Genomic DNA, 17,414 nt, shown 5'->3' with positions numbered 1-17,414 from the left:
TAGAACTTTAAGTTGGAAGTGTAGAAATCGGATGGCATACATTTTTTTCCGGATTTCATCGTTCTAGGGTGTGTACTACAACAACAAACTTTTTTTTACAAAAAATGTTACTATGGAAGTATATATAAATTTATATATAACTGCTATCGGACGATCTTGTGGACGATGAAAAACTATATGGAACTTTAAATTGGAAGTGTAGAAATCAGATGGCATACATTTTTTCCGGATTTCATCGTTCTAGGGTGTGTACTACAACAACAAACTTTTTTTTACAAAAAATGTTACTATGGAAGTATATATAAATTTATATATAACTGCTATTGGACGATCTTGTGCACGATAAAAACCTATATAGAACTTTAAGTTGAAAGTGTAAAAATCGGATGGCATACAATTTTTTCCGGATTTCATCGTTCTAGGGTGTGTACTATAACAACAAACTTTTTTTTACAAAAAATGTTATTATGGAAGTATATATAAATTGATATATATCTGCTATCGGACGATCTTGTGCACGATAAAAACCTATATAGAACTTTAAGTTGGAAATATACAAATCGGATGGCATAATTTGTTTTGTGGATTTCATCGTTCTAGGGTGTGAGTACAGCAACAAACTTTTTTTACAAAAAATATGACTATAGCCATATATAGAAAATTATTTATAACTGCTATCGGACGATCTTGTGCACGATAAAAACATATATAAAACTTTAAGTTGGAAGTGTAGAAATTGGATGGCATAATCTGTTAGCGATTTTAGCTAGGGTCAACTGTGGACCGACCCTTACAAAATTCAACAGATACATTTTGTTTCATATAAAAGTTGTCATGTCGAATTTTATAGATATACATTTTTAAGTTATGAGCGGTATTAATTTCCCGAGGTGGACCTTATATCGGGGATAGGTTAAATTATGGACCGATCCCCTTAAATTTGACAAAACGATTTTGACTTATTTTTTATGTGGAATTTCTTTACTATATTGGTATTTCTATTACAATTATTGGAGTTAATATCTTTTTCTGAAGGGGAACTTATATGGGGGTAGGGTCAATTTTGGACCAACCCAGAATTGTTTTGGATCTTATAAATCTTGTATAATAATTTCCTGAGAGGAACCTTATATGAGAGCAGTGTCAAATATGAAGCGATCCTCATAAAATTTGGCAAAAAGATTTTAGTTCCTATAAAACTTGTTTTTGTCGTTTTTCCTCGCTATACTGGAATATTGAAGCTCAATAATAAACTCCGTCAACTAAATATATTTTGGCAAACATTGGCTAAGATCCCAGTATATACTTTTATGGATTTCAGACCAATATTTCGATGTGTTACAAACGATGACTCCCTGATGAGTTTATCGTATACCGATATTGTCCATTTTCAATAAAAAACTCCATCAACTAAAATTATTTTGGCAAATATTGGCTAGATGGTCTTAGACTGTAATAAGATCCCAGCATATACTTTTATAGACATTAGGCCAATATTTCGATGTGTTACAAACGGTGTAAAACATTCCTTGACTTCCTGATGGGTTGTGTCTCACAAGTGGTGATTTAGCAATCTTGAAAGTGACGGAACTATAGGGAATCACATTGTTCGCCGGTCTCTTGTAAGATTTTAGGTTGATAGTCATGCAGTACTTAAAGCATTAATATGTCATAGCTGTATTCTTGCATAGTCGTAGAATGAAGAAAAGATCTAAGTGTTATTATGAGACCGTTTACAATAAGGCTGTGTTGGGTACCAGGACCCTGCAATATACACAAATGAGGTATCTGGCGATCTGATACGATGAGGCTCGAATCTTGCCCCATATGAACGGAACAAGAAGTTAAAGCCACCCCTTTTTCATTTTTTAGGTTGATCTCCGATGGATTCCGTGACTCTATCAACCAGTCATGGAATATAGAATTGCACATTATATAAGGCCGTTTAAAAATATTTCATTCTAGAGAAACCGGGATTATTATTGGGGTAGATGGTGTACACCAAGAACACTTGCACCACAGGGTATACAGAGGCGTCACGAGCAAAAAACTATTTCCCTCTCTTTCGCACAAAACGAATTCAATAATTTTTTTTAGCTGTATTTTATATACCTCTTCTCACCAAACAATTTCAAAATCAAACAAAAGCTGATTTTAGACTTTTTTAAATGTCAAAAGTGACACCTCTGTATACTTTGTGCTTGCACTGGCTATAAAACATTAAAATACATACATTTTTCTTAGCACAAAATAAATATGTCTAGTAATTTGTTTTTGTTTCATTTGTTTACGTTTTTACAGAAACTCACCACACAACAATCAAAAACAGCTGTTAGGGTTTGCTGTTTTATCAAAAGGTTTTATTAACGGGTATTTTTGGAACCCTAGTAAAAAGTCAGCTGCGGGCCATTTTATGCCGCAGTAAAATTTTTGTGTCGGCGGCTGACGCCGTTAATGTTTTTCGACAAAGGTCTCTGAACGCACTTGTTGATTTTTTTGTTGGAATTAGAGCGCATTTTTTTTATAGTAATTTTAAATTTGATTTTTGATTAATTCAAGTTAAAAAAATCTTTATATTAAATATAGAAAAATATTGAAGTAATTTAACATGGATGGAACTCCAAAATTACAACGAAAGGCTTCGTTGTCCCTATCAACGCGTCTAAATCACAAAAGGCATAGTGGTAATTAATTGTTTGTTGCTGTTTTTCCTTGAATATAAAAATAGGGATGAAAACAAAATTTTATGTTTAAAACTTAATTTTTCTTCCCGTAGCATCACCTCAAAATCGCTTAAAGACCTCAACATCAAATGGTGCTATTAATACACGTGAATTAAATACTAATCGTGAAACTTTGCAACGTTCTCCCTCTGTGATATCAATTTGTTCTGATGGTGGTATCGAATGCACTCCACCTCACAAGAAAATGATTATGAATTTGGATGACAGCTTGGACTATTCACCAAAGGTTTTCGATAGCAGTTTCTCTCCAACTTGCCTGCTTTCACAAACTTTGGCCATCGATAGTCCTGAAGTTGGTTGGAAGTGGAGTCGTCATACAGCGAATGGTGGTAGTAGAGTGTGTGGAATTGATGACAATTCCACTCGTACACCGGATTCAGCGTATGCTGCAGACAGTAGTTTTGCATCTGCTGGTTCCAGTAGTACAGAAGTTGGCAATGTCCGCACTAGAGGCGATTCGTACCAACAACGAATTGCCTATGATGCCCGTAGGGAACAGGAATTGCGTAGAGTTGAAAAAACGAGAGCAGAGGAAAAATTAAAACAGCGTTGTGCAAAATTACAGGAACAATTAAAAAGCGCTGGCACGCAATCATCCAAAACGAAGAGTCAAAATAACAAAGATAATATTAAAAATTCATCTAACAGCAGTTCCTTGCTAGATGTTGAAATGAAAAGCCTATCAAAATCAGATGCAGCTGTGAAAATCCATACACCAGAAAAAATTAAAAAACCAGAACTTTTAAATGACTTCTTTAATGACTCCGATTCCGATTGTTTTCTACTTGAAGCTACACAGGAAATTGAATCTAAAATGGAAGCTAAAACGCAACCAGCCTATACAAATTTTGCAAATAATACACCAAAATCATCTACTTCGTCCGAATGTACTTCCATACCTCATGCCAATTCCGCTCCTGCCGCTACCACTACACCACCACCACCACCACCTAATGTAGATTTATCTTCTTCAAATAGTACAAATAAGGAGAAACGTTCATCATTCTATATGAAATTTCTGGAAGATGACTGTCCTGACGACTGGTTTGTTTCGCTCGATGAGGTTGTCTTACAAGCTACACAAACCAAGAAACCTCGTACTTCTTTACAGCGCTATAAATCTATGCCTGCTGAAACGGCAACAAAGTCCAATGTATCTTTAAATAAAAAGGATAGCAACGGTAATTGCCTAGTGGATTCCAAGCCGAATTCTTCAAAACGGATACAATCAGAAGATGCGGCAACTTCCTCATCAAACCTCTCCAAAATGAAACGACATTCAAGTACTCATACTTTGAGTCCTGCTGGTACAAGCTGTAAGTTAACAATTATTTGTTTTTATTTTGATTTTTTATACAGTTTTGGTTGAGATAAAATTAATGTCTGGACTCACCAAATATTTTAGTATGAAAATCAAAAGTTTTTATTTTTTTATTATAATAAATTAATTAAAAATTTACTTGTGCATTTTGCAATTCGATCACCCCACTAAAATGTACTTTGAGTTTTATTAAAAACCTATAAACTCCAAAGTAATAATTAAATATTTCTATACACACCATTAAAAATATCATAGTACGAACATTAGAGCACTCCAAGCTTATGTGACTTAATTAGGTTGTATAACTAAGTCATGAAAAAATTAAATGATAGGATTAAGTTAATAGGATTCGCAACGGGTTTGCATTTTATTGTAAAGGAATCGTAATGTTTAAACATTTAAAAGTTATTGAGAATTTCCCAGCACTTGAATAATTTGTGTACCTGACGACATTACAATGAACCAAATGATAATCTAGGAGTGTTTAACTCTAATTTGAAAGCACTTAAAAATATGAAATATGAATTTTATTTAATGGGGCGTGGCATTTATTATTAGTGCGTCAAATTGTATATACTGCAGAATCTTTTTCAAATCATTTTCTTTATACATGTATATTTTTTTTAAGTTTTTATGTATATTAGGGTGACCCCGTTTGTATGGAGGAAAAATAAGGTGTCAATGTTCCCAACTAAAATTTAAGTCTAATTGATTCTGAGATTCTAATATTATCAATATTATTAAATTAAAAAAATATATTTGGTAAGTTGGATCAAAGGATAAAAAGGTCCTTTTTGAGGTTTTTATGATTTTTTTCATATTTCTTCCAAAAGAAAGAAGAAATATTGGTATCAATAGAAAGGTCTTTGAGAGACGCTTTAAATTCCATATCAGAAATTTTTTTGTAACAGCAACAAAAGTAATCGAAATTTTCTAATTTTTCGGAAGATTTTCAGATTTTTTACATTTTAACACAGATGAATTTTATATAATTCGTTGGTTAATCCATAATAATCATCAATAAAATCTACGGAAACGGTTTTTTCCGTTTTTCAAAATTCAATCTATATCGAACTTTATTTGTACACTGAAAATAATCCACACTGAAAAAAATCCATGCCTAATATATACGAAAAGTGTCGTACATTGTACGAATCGTTCGTTGTTTTGCAACACGATTTTTTTTCGTAATATATACGAAATTGTAAGAAATATTTTAGTATAATGCAAAATAATCTTGGAAAAATTAATTTACATAAATTGAAAAAAGTGAATTTTGAATAAATATGGTAAAATTTACGAAATATTAATTTATGCAAACATTTTTGTTCATTTTAAAATAATTTTTCTAATTCTAGTTCAAAATTATTCTCCACACAAATTTTTAATTTTTTTTATGAAAATAATTCGTGAATAATATTATACTTTTTTTTATTTTATAAAAATGTTGTAGTTTTATTTACTGATAATATAATTAATATCATTATGTTTAATTTCGCTAAAATTTAAGAAAAAAATATTACGAAAGGTTTTCGTACTTTCGTAAAAATAGAAAAGGATTTTATTAAATAATATTTCGTATTATACACGAAATTTTTGTAAATATTACGAAAATAGAAGTTACGAAATTTTTTTCGTAAAGTTGAGCATGGATTATTTTCAGTGCATGCTTAACTTTCCGAAAAAAATTTCGTAACTACTTTTTTCGTAATATATACGAAAATTTCGTGTATAATACGAAATATTGTTTAATCAACCCCTTTTCTAATTTTACGAAAGTACGAAAACCTGTCGTAATATCTTTTTTCGTATATATTAAGAAACATTGTTTTCTTTTACAAAAATAATTTCGTTAAGGCATGTAATATTTATCGAAATTAACGAATTTTTTTCGTAACAAGATTATTTAGTAATATACAAGAATTATTTTTGATTTCACAAAAAAATGATTTTTTTACGATTTTTTTTGTTATTTTCGTAATTTTAAGGGAGTTAAATTAAACGTAATTATTAATTTAGGAAATTAGGCAGATTAAAGATTACGTTTAATTTAAAAATGGGCGAGCTAGCACTGGTGGGTGTGGCACATCCCACGCCTATATTGCTAGCCAATACCAAAATGATGTTAATTTGGAAAACTATAACAGCTACAGTTCCCAAATTTTGTACGATTAACTATAGTGTCAATATGAAAATTTTGTGCAATAATGGGTGGATAATAAATAGTGGGCGTGTCATCCCCCATATAAAGTTAGTACCAAAATTCGTATATCTGGGAAACTATAAAATATGGAGTGCTCAAATTTCGTCCACTTAGATATCAATATGATTATTTAAAACAAATATAGGCGGACTAGAAATAGGAGGCGTGGTACTTCCTATATGAATTAAATAGAAAAATTCGTATATCGGGAAACTATTGGAGCTAGAATGCTCAAATGTGTCTAATATATTGGCGGATAAGGGGAGCGTGGTGCCTCCCATATGAATTAAATACAAAAATTCGTATATCTGGGAAATCACTATAGCTAGTATCATCAAATTTTACACGAGTAATACTGAAAAGCAGGTGAACAATTTGCGGAATAATAACCGTACTAACAATGAGAGCATGGTACCTCCCATAAAAATAAAATTTTTACATTTAGAAAAATATTGGAACTAGAACCCTAAATGTTGTACGTGTTATAGGGGGCATGGCCCCTCCCATATAAATTAAATAAAAGAAATCTCAACATTGAAATCCATATGAACATATGAACGTTTGTCGACTAGAGAAATGGGAGTGGGTTTTCCTGTAAAATGTAAATATGAAAAATCGTAAAGGGTTTTTTTTAATTTATATTGTTTCTAGGGTAGCGAAGCACACTGGGTATAGCTAGTAGTACATAAAATTCAGAAAGTGACTTTTAACGAAGAACAAAGTAATAATAAGTAAGATTTTCAGGAGTTTGAATATATAATTTTGGTTTTAGTTCAGTTAAAAAGGTACCATTTGATAGACGAAAAAGTTATTTTTTATATAAATTTTAAAAGTACCAGTTAAAGACTAAAAAGATCCCTCATATTCATTCGAATAAAAATTATTCGATTAATCGAGGAAAAATTTTTGTTTTTCTTCGAACGCATAAAAAAATTCCAATTTATAATAAAGAATAATTCGAAAAATTTTTGTCGAATAATCGAATATTCGAATAATATTTTAATGTTACTTTTTATGAATATTTTATTATAGTATTGAACAAAGAATCACTGTAATATTTTGTAAAATAAATTCTAAATCTAATGATCCGTTATAATTGAATTTATAAAAATTTATATTTTGCAATGTTAAAAATATAATGCTTCTAGTTTTAGAAGTGATTCTTTGCATTTTATTAAAGTGTTCGCAATAAGAGCAGCAGATAAACATTAATTAATTTAGTTCTTTAAGTATTAAATTTAGGTTCGATTTTATTGCCCATATTTAACTCATTTCCCATATAAAGTATCTTTAAGAAAATCAGTTTTTTAACAACTTTGTATTAAGAAAAGGATAAATAACTTCGGCTACGTTCATACCTATCAAATATTTGAGAAAAATGACGTGACCCCTAATAAATCGATATTTTGATTTCCTTTAAATACATATATATTTACCTGCACAAAGATAATATATTTTTGATGATATTCGTTTATAACGTCTTTATGACTTGTTTCGACATTACAGGCAAATCCCGGTATAACGAATGATATAATGTCAGGCCCTTTCGTTAAATCGAAATATTCGTTATATCGGAATTATTTTTTCTTTATTAATGGACAAAAAACCATTCAAATTAATGTATGAAATTATTACTTCAAATTTTATTTCAAACAACTAATAACAACGCACACGTTTTTCCATTTTGAACATCTGAACGGATTGAAAAATTTGTGAAGGATTATAGTTTTCTATCAACTTTAATTTCCTGTTATTTCCTTAACCTTATTTTATTATCTAAAAGATAGAATTAAACTCTTTTGAGGAAAAACTGAACTTGAGAATCGATAACTGAATCTCATGCTGATAATTTCAAAACCCTGGAATATTGCTCCATATTGGGGTATCGAAATAATTTATTTTGCTGTAAAATTTTATTATTTCAATGTATCCCTTTTAAACACTATTCAAGCTAAATTTACCATTAAATTCACATCTAACAGATCTATGCTTTTTAGATTATAATGTAAGGAAATTTGATCGATAGGTCAGATATGTAGTATAACTAAAATTAGGAATATGGGCGACTTCTTTCATTTTTACATTATATTCTAATTGCTCAATCAAGTTTTTGATATTAACAATATAAATATAAAATCAAAAGCTGTAATTTTTTAGGTATATTTTCTTTTTATTCGTTATATCGAGTATAAAATTTCTTAAACGTTCGCTATATAAGGTGGTTAATGTTAAAAATTTGGCTGTTCGTTATATCGGATTTTCGTTAAACTGAGATTCGTTATACCGGGATTTGCCTGTAATATCAATTACAAAAAATAGTGGTTACGTCTTTTTCACCAAATATTTGATAGGTTCCACTTTTAAATACGTTTCAATTTGTCTTTAGTCAATTGTTAGCGGATTTATAATACATTAATAAATATTACGGTTCTTTTATAAAATAGTTTGTAAAAACATCGGTTGAGATTCAACTAAGTTACTGACTTTTAAGTGCGTTGATGTTTGTTAGCCTTATCTTAAGATTTTGGAGGTGTTTGGCAAGTTTAAAAAACTGATTTTTGTAATATTCGGAAGCACCTTTCAGAAAAACAGTCTCTTTTTCAAAGTATATATTTTTCTCGCCAGTGTTATTCAGTTTTATTTATATTTTATTACATTATTGGAATTAAAACTTTTATTCCTTATTCGTTCGAATAATCGAATAATTTTTTGAATTTAATCGACTACTCAAATGAAAAAAATATTATAAATTTTTATTCGAATAATTATTATAATTATTCGAATAATAATAAAAACACGAATAATTGACAACCCCAATAAGAGGTGTCCGAGAATACTTTGATTATTAGTTTCTAAAACTATCTGGTGTTAAATTTTAGTCCAATCCGATAAGATGAAATCTTCCCGGAAATCGATTGAAAAGTGTAAAATTGGGTAAATAATAGGAGTTTTTTTGATTTCCTCTAAACATTTTGACCAAATCTTATCTTATAAATAGTACATCCAACGAGGTATAAAACATTTATACAAAAAGTTATTTAAAATTTCTCAAGTCATAGTGTTGTCGGATATATCTCTAAAGAGAGTGGCGTGATTGATCGTATCAAAAGATTTTGATAGGTCGAGTGCCACAATGACCGTACGTTGTCATCATCGGGCTTGATTACGGCCATGGCAAACTTATGTAGCGGTTAAAGGTGTTGTGATGTGTTTTAGACGGAATCAATGTTGAAGATCTGCAGGATGTAGATGGTGTTGGAATTCCGGGGGAAGTGGTGCCTCAAGTTTCTTGACAATGGGTAACAGGAGAGAGATTTTTTTGTATGATTCTCCCAGGTTTGCACCTGGTTTCAGCACGGGAACAACCCTACCCAATTTCCAGACTTCGGGTATATAGACAAGTTGAGGTCTTTTACGAGGTACTCAACTCCAGGTTCTTTCAATTTTTTTAACATCCACATGAATACACCATCTGGGCCAATAGCTTTCAATGACTTAGCATCTTTGATGACCTTCATAACCTCGCTCGTTCTAAAATCATACTGTCATTGACATGAAGATCTTGTACCTTCCAAACGATACTTCTTTTCGCCTTGTCTCTGTCGGGGTGCTCTATAAATTAATGAGAAAAGTAGTTCGAGCACCGCTTGGGGTCGATATGTTATTTCCATTGAAGGATATCTCGATGGGTTTGACAGAGTTCTGACCATAGCTTGCAGACTACGGAGATGAGGTTACATGTTTTTAGGTGATTTTTATCCATCTTGCCGAACTCCCGGTTGAGTTGTTGTATTGTGGGATCGCTGGGGTTGGTTCGTCGGATTTTGTCTCGTTCAACTGCTAATGTTGCCGCTAGTGCTGGAAAATTTTGGTCTTATTAGATTGATTCTTTTAGAAGATATGTAACGAGCGGCAGTAACGAGGATGATTTTGGTTAAATTTCTTAATTTGCTCTTGATAAACTCTCTAAAGCCTATCCAATCTGCCTTTTTGATTTTTATATGCTCTGAGTTCAGAGGCGATAAAATCCGTAGGTTTGTTGAGCTTAATAATTATGTGTAGGTGGTCTGAAGACAATGAATCTAGGTTGCCAGGACGTATAGTCATTCACTGTGCAAAACGTGGAGTTATCGATCTATTTCGAAGATGCTGTACGCCTCTGATCACCGAAATTCGAGCGCCAGAGCTTGTGAAGATCAATAAAGTTTCCCATCACGACCCGTCTATCACCTTCCGGAAAGAATTTGATGTCTGGGTGATAGCCTGCAGGTAAGCTGTTGACCGGCGGAATGTACACGTTGTACAATTTCGCTGCTCAATGAAATGAATGAGATACCTCCTTCCTTACGCGATCCGGGCGTTAGTTTAGTTTCTTGGATTGCCGCGACCTAGAATTTATGATGCTGCATAAATCGAGTGATTTATTTTGAATTTTATTATGGAGGCCGTTAGAACTAAACTGCTTAATGTCATCACTTCAGGTCTATGAGCAGCAGTTTAGTTTTACACCACAGTTACGGTTGGCATCATTCCTGAAGTTGACTCAATAGATGCACCTAATTGATGGTCAGTGGCGTGGCAAACAGAGAATCTTTGATGGATCAACTCCGACTCGTTCCGGTGCGAAGAACCGTTTGTCGCATGAACGAGCGGTCACATTGGATTTGTCTGGTTGATAGATAAATTGAAAGCGGTGAATCGTATTCGTTAAATGATTCGTCTCCCTATTGTAACTGTCGAGCAGTATTTCCATTTTTTAGGAAAAAAACGAAAATGATTATGGCAATTATCATTAATTTGGTTTACGGACCACTTTAACCCCTCATCATGCATTAAGCACGTAATCTGCCATTAATTTGGTATGGGGACCTCTCTAATCCCACATCATCTTAATTTACAAGGAGGCTTGATTATAATAGGACTTGACATTTGTGCATAGAAAGTGACCATCTGGTTCAGTACCAGTCCATGGCTCTAGTAATGGGAAAGTGTCCCAAATCGAATAAGCCGGTTGACTATAATCTTGCAATTCCATAAATCTTCCAATCCTTTTTAATGTCTTTTTTGTCTCAAATATGTTATCATTTACTTTATTTATTATTAAATGATTTTACAAGAATTTACGTTTTTCTGATAATCAGACAATTGTGACTTTTCAACAATATTTCTAACTAAATAAATCCTAGTTTTCTTGAAATGCTTATAAAAATATTTACCAGGAAATTTAGTTTTCTGTATATTTATTTCATTACAAATGTTCACTATAAATTTCATATAACTAATTTTATTTATTTATTTTTCTTTTTAAATAGATCGAAGCCGAAGACAACTATAAAAAAATTGCAAATCGTTAATGTACACAACTGAAATACTCCAGTTATAATAATAACCAACAAGTAGCTTCATTGGCAACATTTCACTAACATTCATCAAACTTTCTCATAAATAAATAATTGTTTTGTTATAAATACATTTAAGTTTTAAGTTATTTACATAAATATTGAAACTAAACATGTTAAAATTAATTTTCTTTATTATCTATAGTTTTTCTAATGAAATACCAATCAACTATTTTTAAATAAAGGCAGGAATTGTTTTAAGTACTTATTTCCTATATTTTTTTTTTATTTTCAGTTTTTCTTTTCATTATACTTTTAAATAATATTTTAAAAATAAGTTTGTTTTTTTTATGTTTTACCATTGAATTGGTAAAACTATATAAATGTGATGTGAAAATAGATGGCATCTTTTTTTAATGTTAAAATTAATATTTCAAGTGTATTTTTTAAATGTGATAAAAACAAAATTTAACCAAAATATTTCTTCTTCTAATCAAAAAAATAATAACAGCAAAATAAAAAATACTTTGTATTTTTTATGTGAATTCTTGTATACTTTTTCTAATGTTTAATTATAATAAAAATAACAATAAATAAAAGCCTGAAATTTTATAATGATGAAATTGATTTTAAGTACAAATAAAATAAATGTTAAAATTAAATCTAACACAATACTTTTAGATTTTTATAGAACATACTTATAAAATCTTAAATCAATCGTCTCCATGGTCATTCTTGTTCCTGTTCGTTCGCTTGCATTACCACTAACAACTAAAATAATACATATGTATGTATTTCCAATTGTTGTTATTGTTGCGATGATGGATGGATGGATGGATGGCGTTGATAATGAATGCGAAGAATCCTTATTGTCTTGTTCAGATTGTAGTTCAGTGTTAATAACAATAATGATGTTAATAATACTGCTTCTAGTTGTCTTTTACTTTGTAAGATAAATTAGTATTTCCCTTTAAATGTTATTAACGCCCCTCTAATTGTTTAATGTGTCATTTTTTTATTATTACATTTTATTTCGTTTGTGATAAAATTCTAATTAAATGTTTACACTAAGATTTAGTTTGTTTCATGATAAAATACAAATATTTGTAACTATCTCTGTGTTTTATACAATATAATTAATAATTTAATACGAATATGAAATAAATATTACACATACATTCATACATAACTACTATTTAACTATTCTATTATTAATATATTTAAAGAATCTCGTATATAATAGAATCGAAAAATATTTAATAAAAGAAGTTGCTTTCCTAAGGTGTAAATTTAATTGTAAATATAACTTAAGTTGTAAAGGTTTGGTATATCGCGTATAAATAATAGTGTATAAACCACGTTTTAAGCGAAAAAATTAATAGATTTTTATTAAAATAAGAAATTTCCAAAATATTTTTAATTTTTTAAAAAATAATTAACTTAAGTCCAGTGACTTGTTACAACATCAAAAAAAAAAAAAAAATATCCCCTTTTAGACTTATGTACCCGACGAATGCCTCTGATATAAGTATGTATTATACCCTTATACATACTTATATCAGAGGTTTAGGTTTATAAGTTTGCCTTTCCGCGTGTAACACCAAGAAATATTCATCTGAGGCATTTTGTCACTTTTACTCTAGGTTACCACGATTAATAGCCTCCTAAGGACCCTAACCGAAAAAGGACTTTGACCTGTCTTCTATGTAGACGATGTGGTAATACTTTTAAAGGGAAAGGATCCAAATTACTTGTGTGGAAGAGCTGAGGAGGCTCTGAATACGGCCTTGAGCTGGGCTCAACTGTGAGGCCTCAATGTTAACCCAGCAAAAACGGAAATCTGTCTTTTCACAAGAAAGGCAACAATTTCTACGTATACTGAACCTTGCTTCCTGGGCAAGAAGATACCGGTGACAGACAAAGTTAAGTACTTAGGTGTAATTCTCGACCTCGAAATTAAAATGGAGACACCACATAGAGAATAGGATCAACAACGCACATCGGTGCTTGGCGATATGTAGGAGAACTATAGGCATGAAATGGGGTCTTAGTCCTACTATGACAAATTGGTTTTATAATAGTGTAATTAGACCAATTCTAGTTTATGCTTCAATAATCTGGTGGACTGTTTTGGACAAAAAGTGCAATAGTGGTGTTCTATATTGAAGACCCAGAAACAGAAATATACCACCGTTAACCAAATCATAACACAAGCTTCTAGGCAGAAGTCCGAGCAATAACGGAATGTGTAAATTGGATTACAATAAACAAGGCGCCCACAGCGCAGTATTGGATTGTAGGAAAGCTTTAACTGAATGCTCTCCCAGAGGTAAAGTTTACATCATGTGGGTACCAGCCCACTTGGGAGTAGTCGGCAACGAAATGTAATAGCTCTAAAGGGAAGGGAGCTCGAGGCAGTTAACCTGACAAACGCAGAACCATTTAGGGCAAAAAAAGCTGAACTAAAAATATGGGGAGAGAATCCCATAAGGCCTCTTGAAATAATGAAACGGTGTGTAGAACCACAAAGATCCTATGGGGTGATCCTGATGAGATCAAGACGAGAAATCTCCTCAAAATGAGCAAGTCTGAAGTTAGTATGATGGTACGTATTCTGAGTGGACACACAGGATTACGAGCAAAATCGGACGTGCGGATTCAGACGAATGTAGAGCATGTAGAGAGGACAGTGAAACTCTGGAGCACTTTCTTTGCCATTGTCAGGCATTCGTCGAAGTTAGATCCAAGTATATTGGAAGTGATGTTATTCCGGAAATACATTCCTGACTAACACTGATTGGAAGATTCTTAGGAATTACGTCCAGGAAACTGAGTTTCTGAACACTGAAAAATAATTCATTATTTTTGAAATTTTTTTTCATGAAATGGAGCGCACAACAGGCCCGATAGTGGCCTAGGTGTATTTTTTCGGATTTGATGTAGTCCTCCCATCAACCTAACCTAGAACTAAGCAAAATAAATCAACCATTCATAATTGATGTCATACAAACGACAGTTTAATCACATCTAAAAATGTGAGGAATGATATGTAGAAAAGTCACTACAAATAACATATTCGAATTAAATTAAATACATCCTGCTATTTAATGGGGGTGTACGCGAATTTTAAATATGCATTGAATATCTTTGACAGATGAACTGTAACTGTCCCGTATTCATCTTCAAAAATGTTGGGGAAATACCTGCAGGTTTATAGGGTGTAAAACTATTGATTGCCTCCTTAATTATGTCATGTGGAAATACCATGCGGTTCTACAGGTTTATAGGGTGTAAAACTATTGATTGCTTCCTTAATCAATACAGTTGTAATAACTCCTCCCCTTCCCTTAATATCGGTTCATCTATGGTACCCGATATACCAGGTGGGAAATTATAGTTCATTAGGAGTTTCATTGCCTCCTATAGCCTCCTGCCCATGTCATCGATCATAGATTCCGGTTGGACATGATTTTTTTAACTTCAATACGTTCCAGGAGTTTCGTTTGGCTTTTCGAACGATTTTCATATATTCACCAAGTTTACTACGATACTAATCTCAGTATACTGCGGTCTTATTGAGCCGTGCCCGGTTAATTGTCTGCGAAGAATCTTTCCAAGGTTCTGGATCTCCCCTGTTACACAGGGCTTCTCCGCTCTCGGAGAGGTCAGCTGTCCTCGAACGATTCCAATAAGGCACTTGTGAACATTTTTACTTTGGCGTAATATATTTATTCCGAGATTGAAAAGTGTCCTGTGCTAAACGGTTCTTTAGAAGGTCCCGAGCATTGTCCAATTAGTTATAGACTTATTCCGAAACTTAATCAGCTTACGTCTAATCCTTAATTTCGTTTATAAGCTTTTCTGAAAATTTAGTTATATCTAATACTTCTTCTCTAATTCTATTGAAGAAGGTAGCTTTATTATAATAATATAATAGGTATACCTAAGTTCAATGTGATCAAGTCTTTAATATTAAAGAAATCCATAAGGACTTTTTCCCTCCCATTCCCAGAATGACGTGTACTAATCTAAAAACCTCCGATTACTTTCACGTTGGATTTAAATAAGCAGGAACCCTTTAGGAAAACAAACTGGATAAAATTCTTCAACAGGTCTCAGTCAGTATTGCGGCCCTTTGACATGTATAAACTTATTGATACGTGATCAGAGGTCGATGATTAGAAGGTTGTTTAATAACCAACATTACTAGATTTTTTGAAGATTGAAACAACTACAAAATGTGCTCCAATAAGTATAAAGATGATCTCAAGAGAGCAGAACAGAATTCATGGAGGAACTACTTTAAATCTGTTGGTAACCCAAAAGCCTTACATTCAAGATGAATAGATGGGTGACACTCACATTTCTTAAGGAAACACTTCTGACATAGATAATAGGGACTTACTATAGAGAGTTCAAGGACCTAGCGATTCGTCTTTTGGACTGAAGAACTAAGAGCGCTTGTTAGACCCTTCCTTGGCCGCAAATTGTCCAAGGCTATAGGATATTTCCTTTCCTAAATACATTTAAAGTAGAAAGTTGTTGATTTCTGTTCGAAATTGTCACCTAATGAATAGTACCTCGTTTCTGTATTTATGTCGAATCGAGAAAAAAATTAAAATATGATGTCTTTCAGTTCTTAACAGGGTTATTCAGTTTATTTTCAAAATGGTTCTGTGGAAGATTCTGGAAACAGTTCTTTAATTAATCAATTTTTGTTCGAATTTTTCATTTTGATAAAAAAGTATATTTTTAATGTGATTTATAAATCTATAATTAATGCTGTCGATATTTAATAAATACATTAAATAACAAGTAAGAGTGCTATATTCGGCTGTGCCGAATCTTATATACCCTTCACCATAGTGTATTTAAAAAATATATGTATATTTTATAAAATTTAAATTTATGTACCTATTTAATTTTCCCGATTATATCATTATTATAGCAATAGCAAAACAAAATGAACAACAACAACGCTAAACGAAATAAACACTCAAAAAACAAAATACACAACGCAATGAAACCAACAGACATCCAAACATACGAAACTGTACACCAATAAACAAAAACAATATACACAAGGCAATGAAACACACAGCCATCCAAACATACGAAACGAAATACTCGAAAAAAAAAACAAAAACAAAATACACAACGCAATCAAACCAACAGACATCCAAACATACGAAACTGAATACACCAAGAAACAAAAACAATATACACATGCCAATGAAACACACAGCCATCCAAACATGTGAAACGAAATACTCAATGAATAAGCAGTGTTGTTGTTGTTGCTTATTAATCAAAGCATGAAAAAAATTGTCTTTTTTTATGAAATTTTCAGAGGTTGTCTCGGATTTTTGCTTATATCTCCGTCATTTATGGACCGATTTTGCTGATTTTAAATAGCGATCTTCTCGAAAGCATGTCTAACAGAATTATTGAAGATTCGGATCTCGCCGATATCTGGGGTCTTCTAAAAACTGATTTCAACAGACAGACAGACGGACAGACAGACAGACGGACATGGCTTAATCGACTCCGCTATCTATAAGGATCCAGAATATATATACTTTATAGGGTCGGAAAATTATATTATAGAAATTACAAATGGAATGACAAACTTATATATACCCTTCTCACGAAGGTGAAGGGTATAAAAATATGTATGTATATAGTATGAATTTATATGTATGTACATATTATTATATTAATGGAAGTGATGACGTGTAATAAGTATAATATTTTGTACATTGTAGACACAAACCAAATATTTAAGCATGTTTGAATGAACGTATTAT

At 31.8% G+C, this 17,414-nt stretch overlaps 1 protein-coding gene across 1 annotated transcript; it reads left to right on the top strand.

The window, feature by feature from the left end:
* The first annotated feature begins 2,455 nt into the window (after positions 1–2,455).
* Positions 2,456–12,219, top strand: LOC119602286. Its single transcript, XM_037953717.1, has 3 exons — positions 2,456–2,684; positions 2,777–4,060; positions 11,581–12,219. The coding sequence occupies exons 1-3, from the start codon at positions 2,609–2,611 to the stop codon at positions 11,601–11,603; spliced, it is 1,383 nt and encodes a 460-aa protein (XP_037809645.1). The 5' UTR covers positions 2,456–2,608; the 3' UTR covers positions 11,604–12,219.
* The last annotated feature ends 5,195 nt before the right edge of the window (positions 12,220–17,414 follow it).

Source organism: Lucilia sericata, unplaced genomic scaffold (assembly GCF_015586225.1).
Source record: "Lucilia sericata isolate MDLA Ls3-8-SP2 unplaced genomic scaffold, ASM1558622v1 Contig000218F_arrow, whole genome shotgun sequence".
NCBI lineage: Eukaryota > Metazoa > Arthropoda > Insecta > Diptera > Calliphoridae > Lucilia > Lucilia sericata.
The sequence above is the reverse complement of the archived record's forward strand: the minus strand, read 5'-3'. Positions and strand labels throughout refer to the sequence as shown.

Bases quoted from the DNA above. Each gene is read 5' to 3' on its own strand.
- LOC119602286 (XM_037953717.1), top strand. From the start codon at position 2,609: ATGGATGGAACTCCAAAATTACAACGAAAGGCTTCGTTGTCCCTATCA. The intron at 2,685-2,776 runs GTAATTAATTGT...TTCTTCCCGTAG, and splicing joins AAATCACAAAAGGCATAGTG to CATCACCTCAAAATCGCTTA. The intron at 4,061-11,580 runs GTAAGTTAACAA...CTTTTTAAATAG, and splicing joins GAGTCCTGCTGGTACAAGCT to ATCGAAGCCGAAGACAACTA.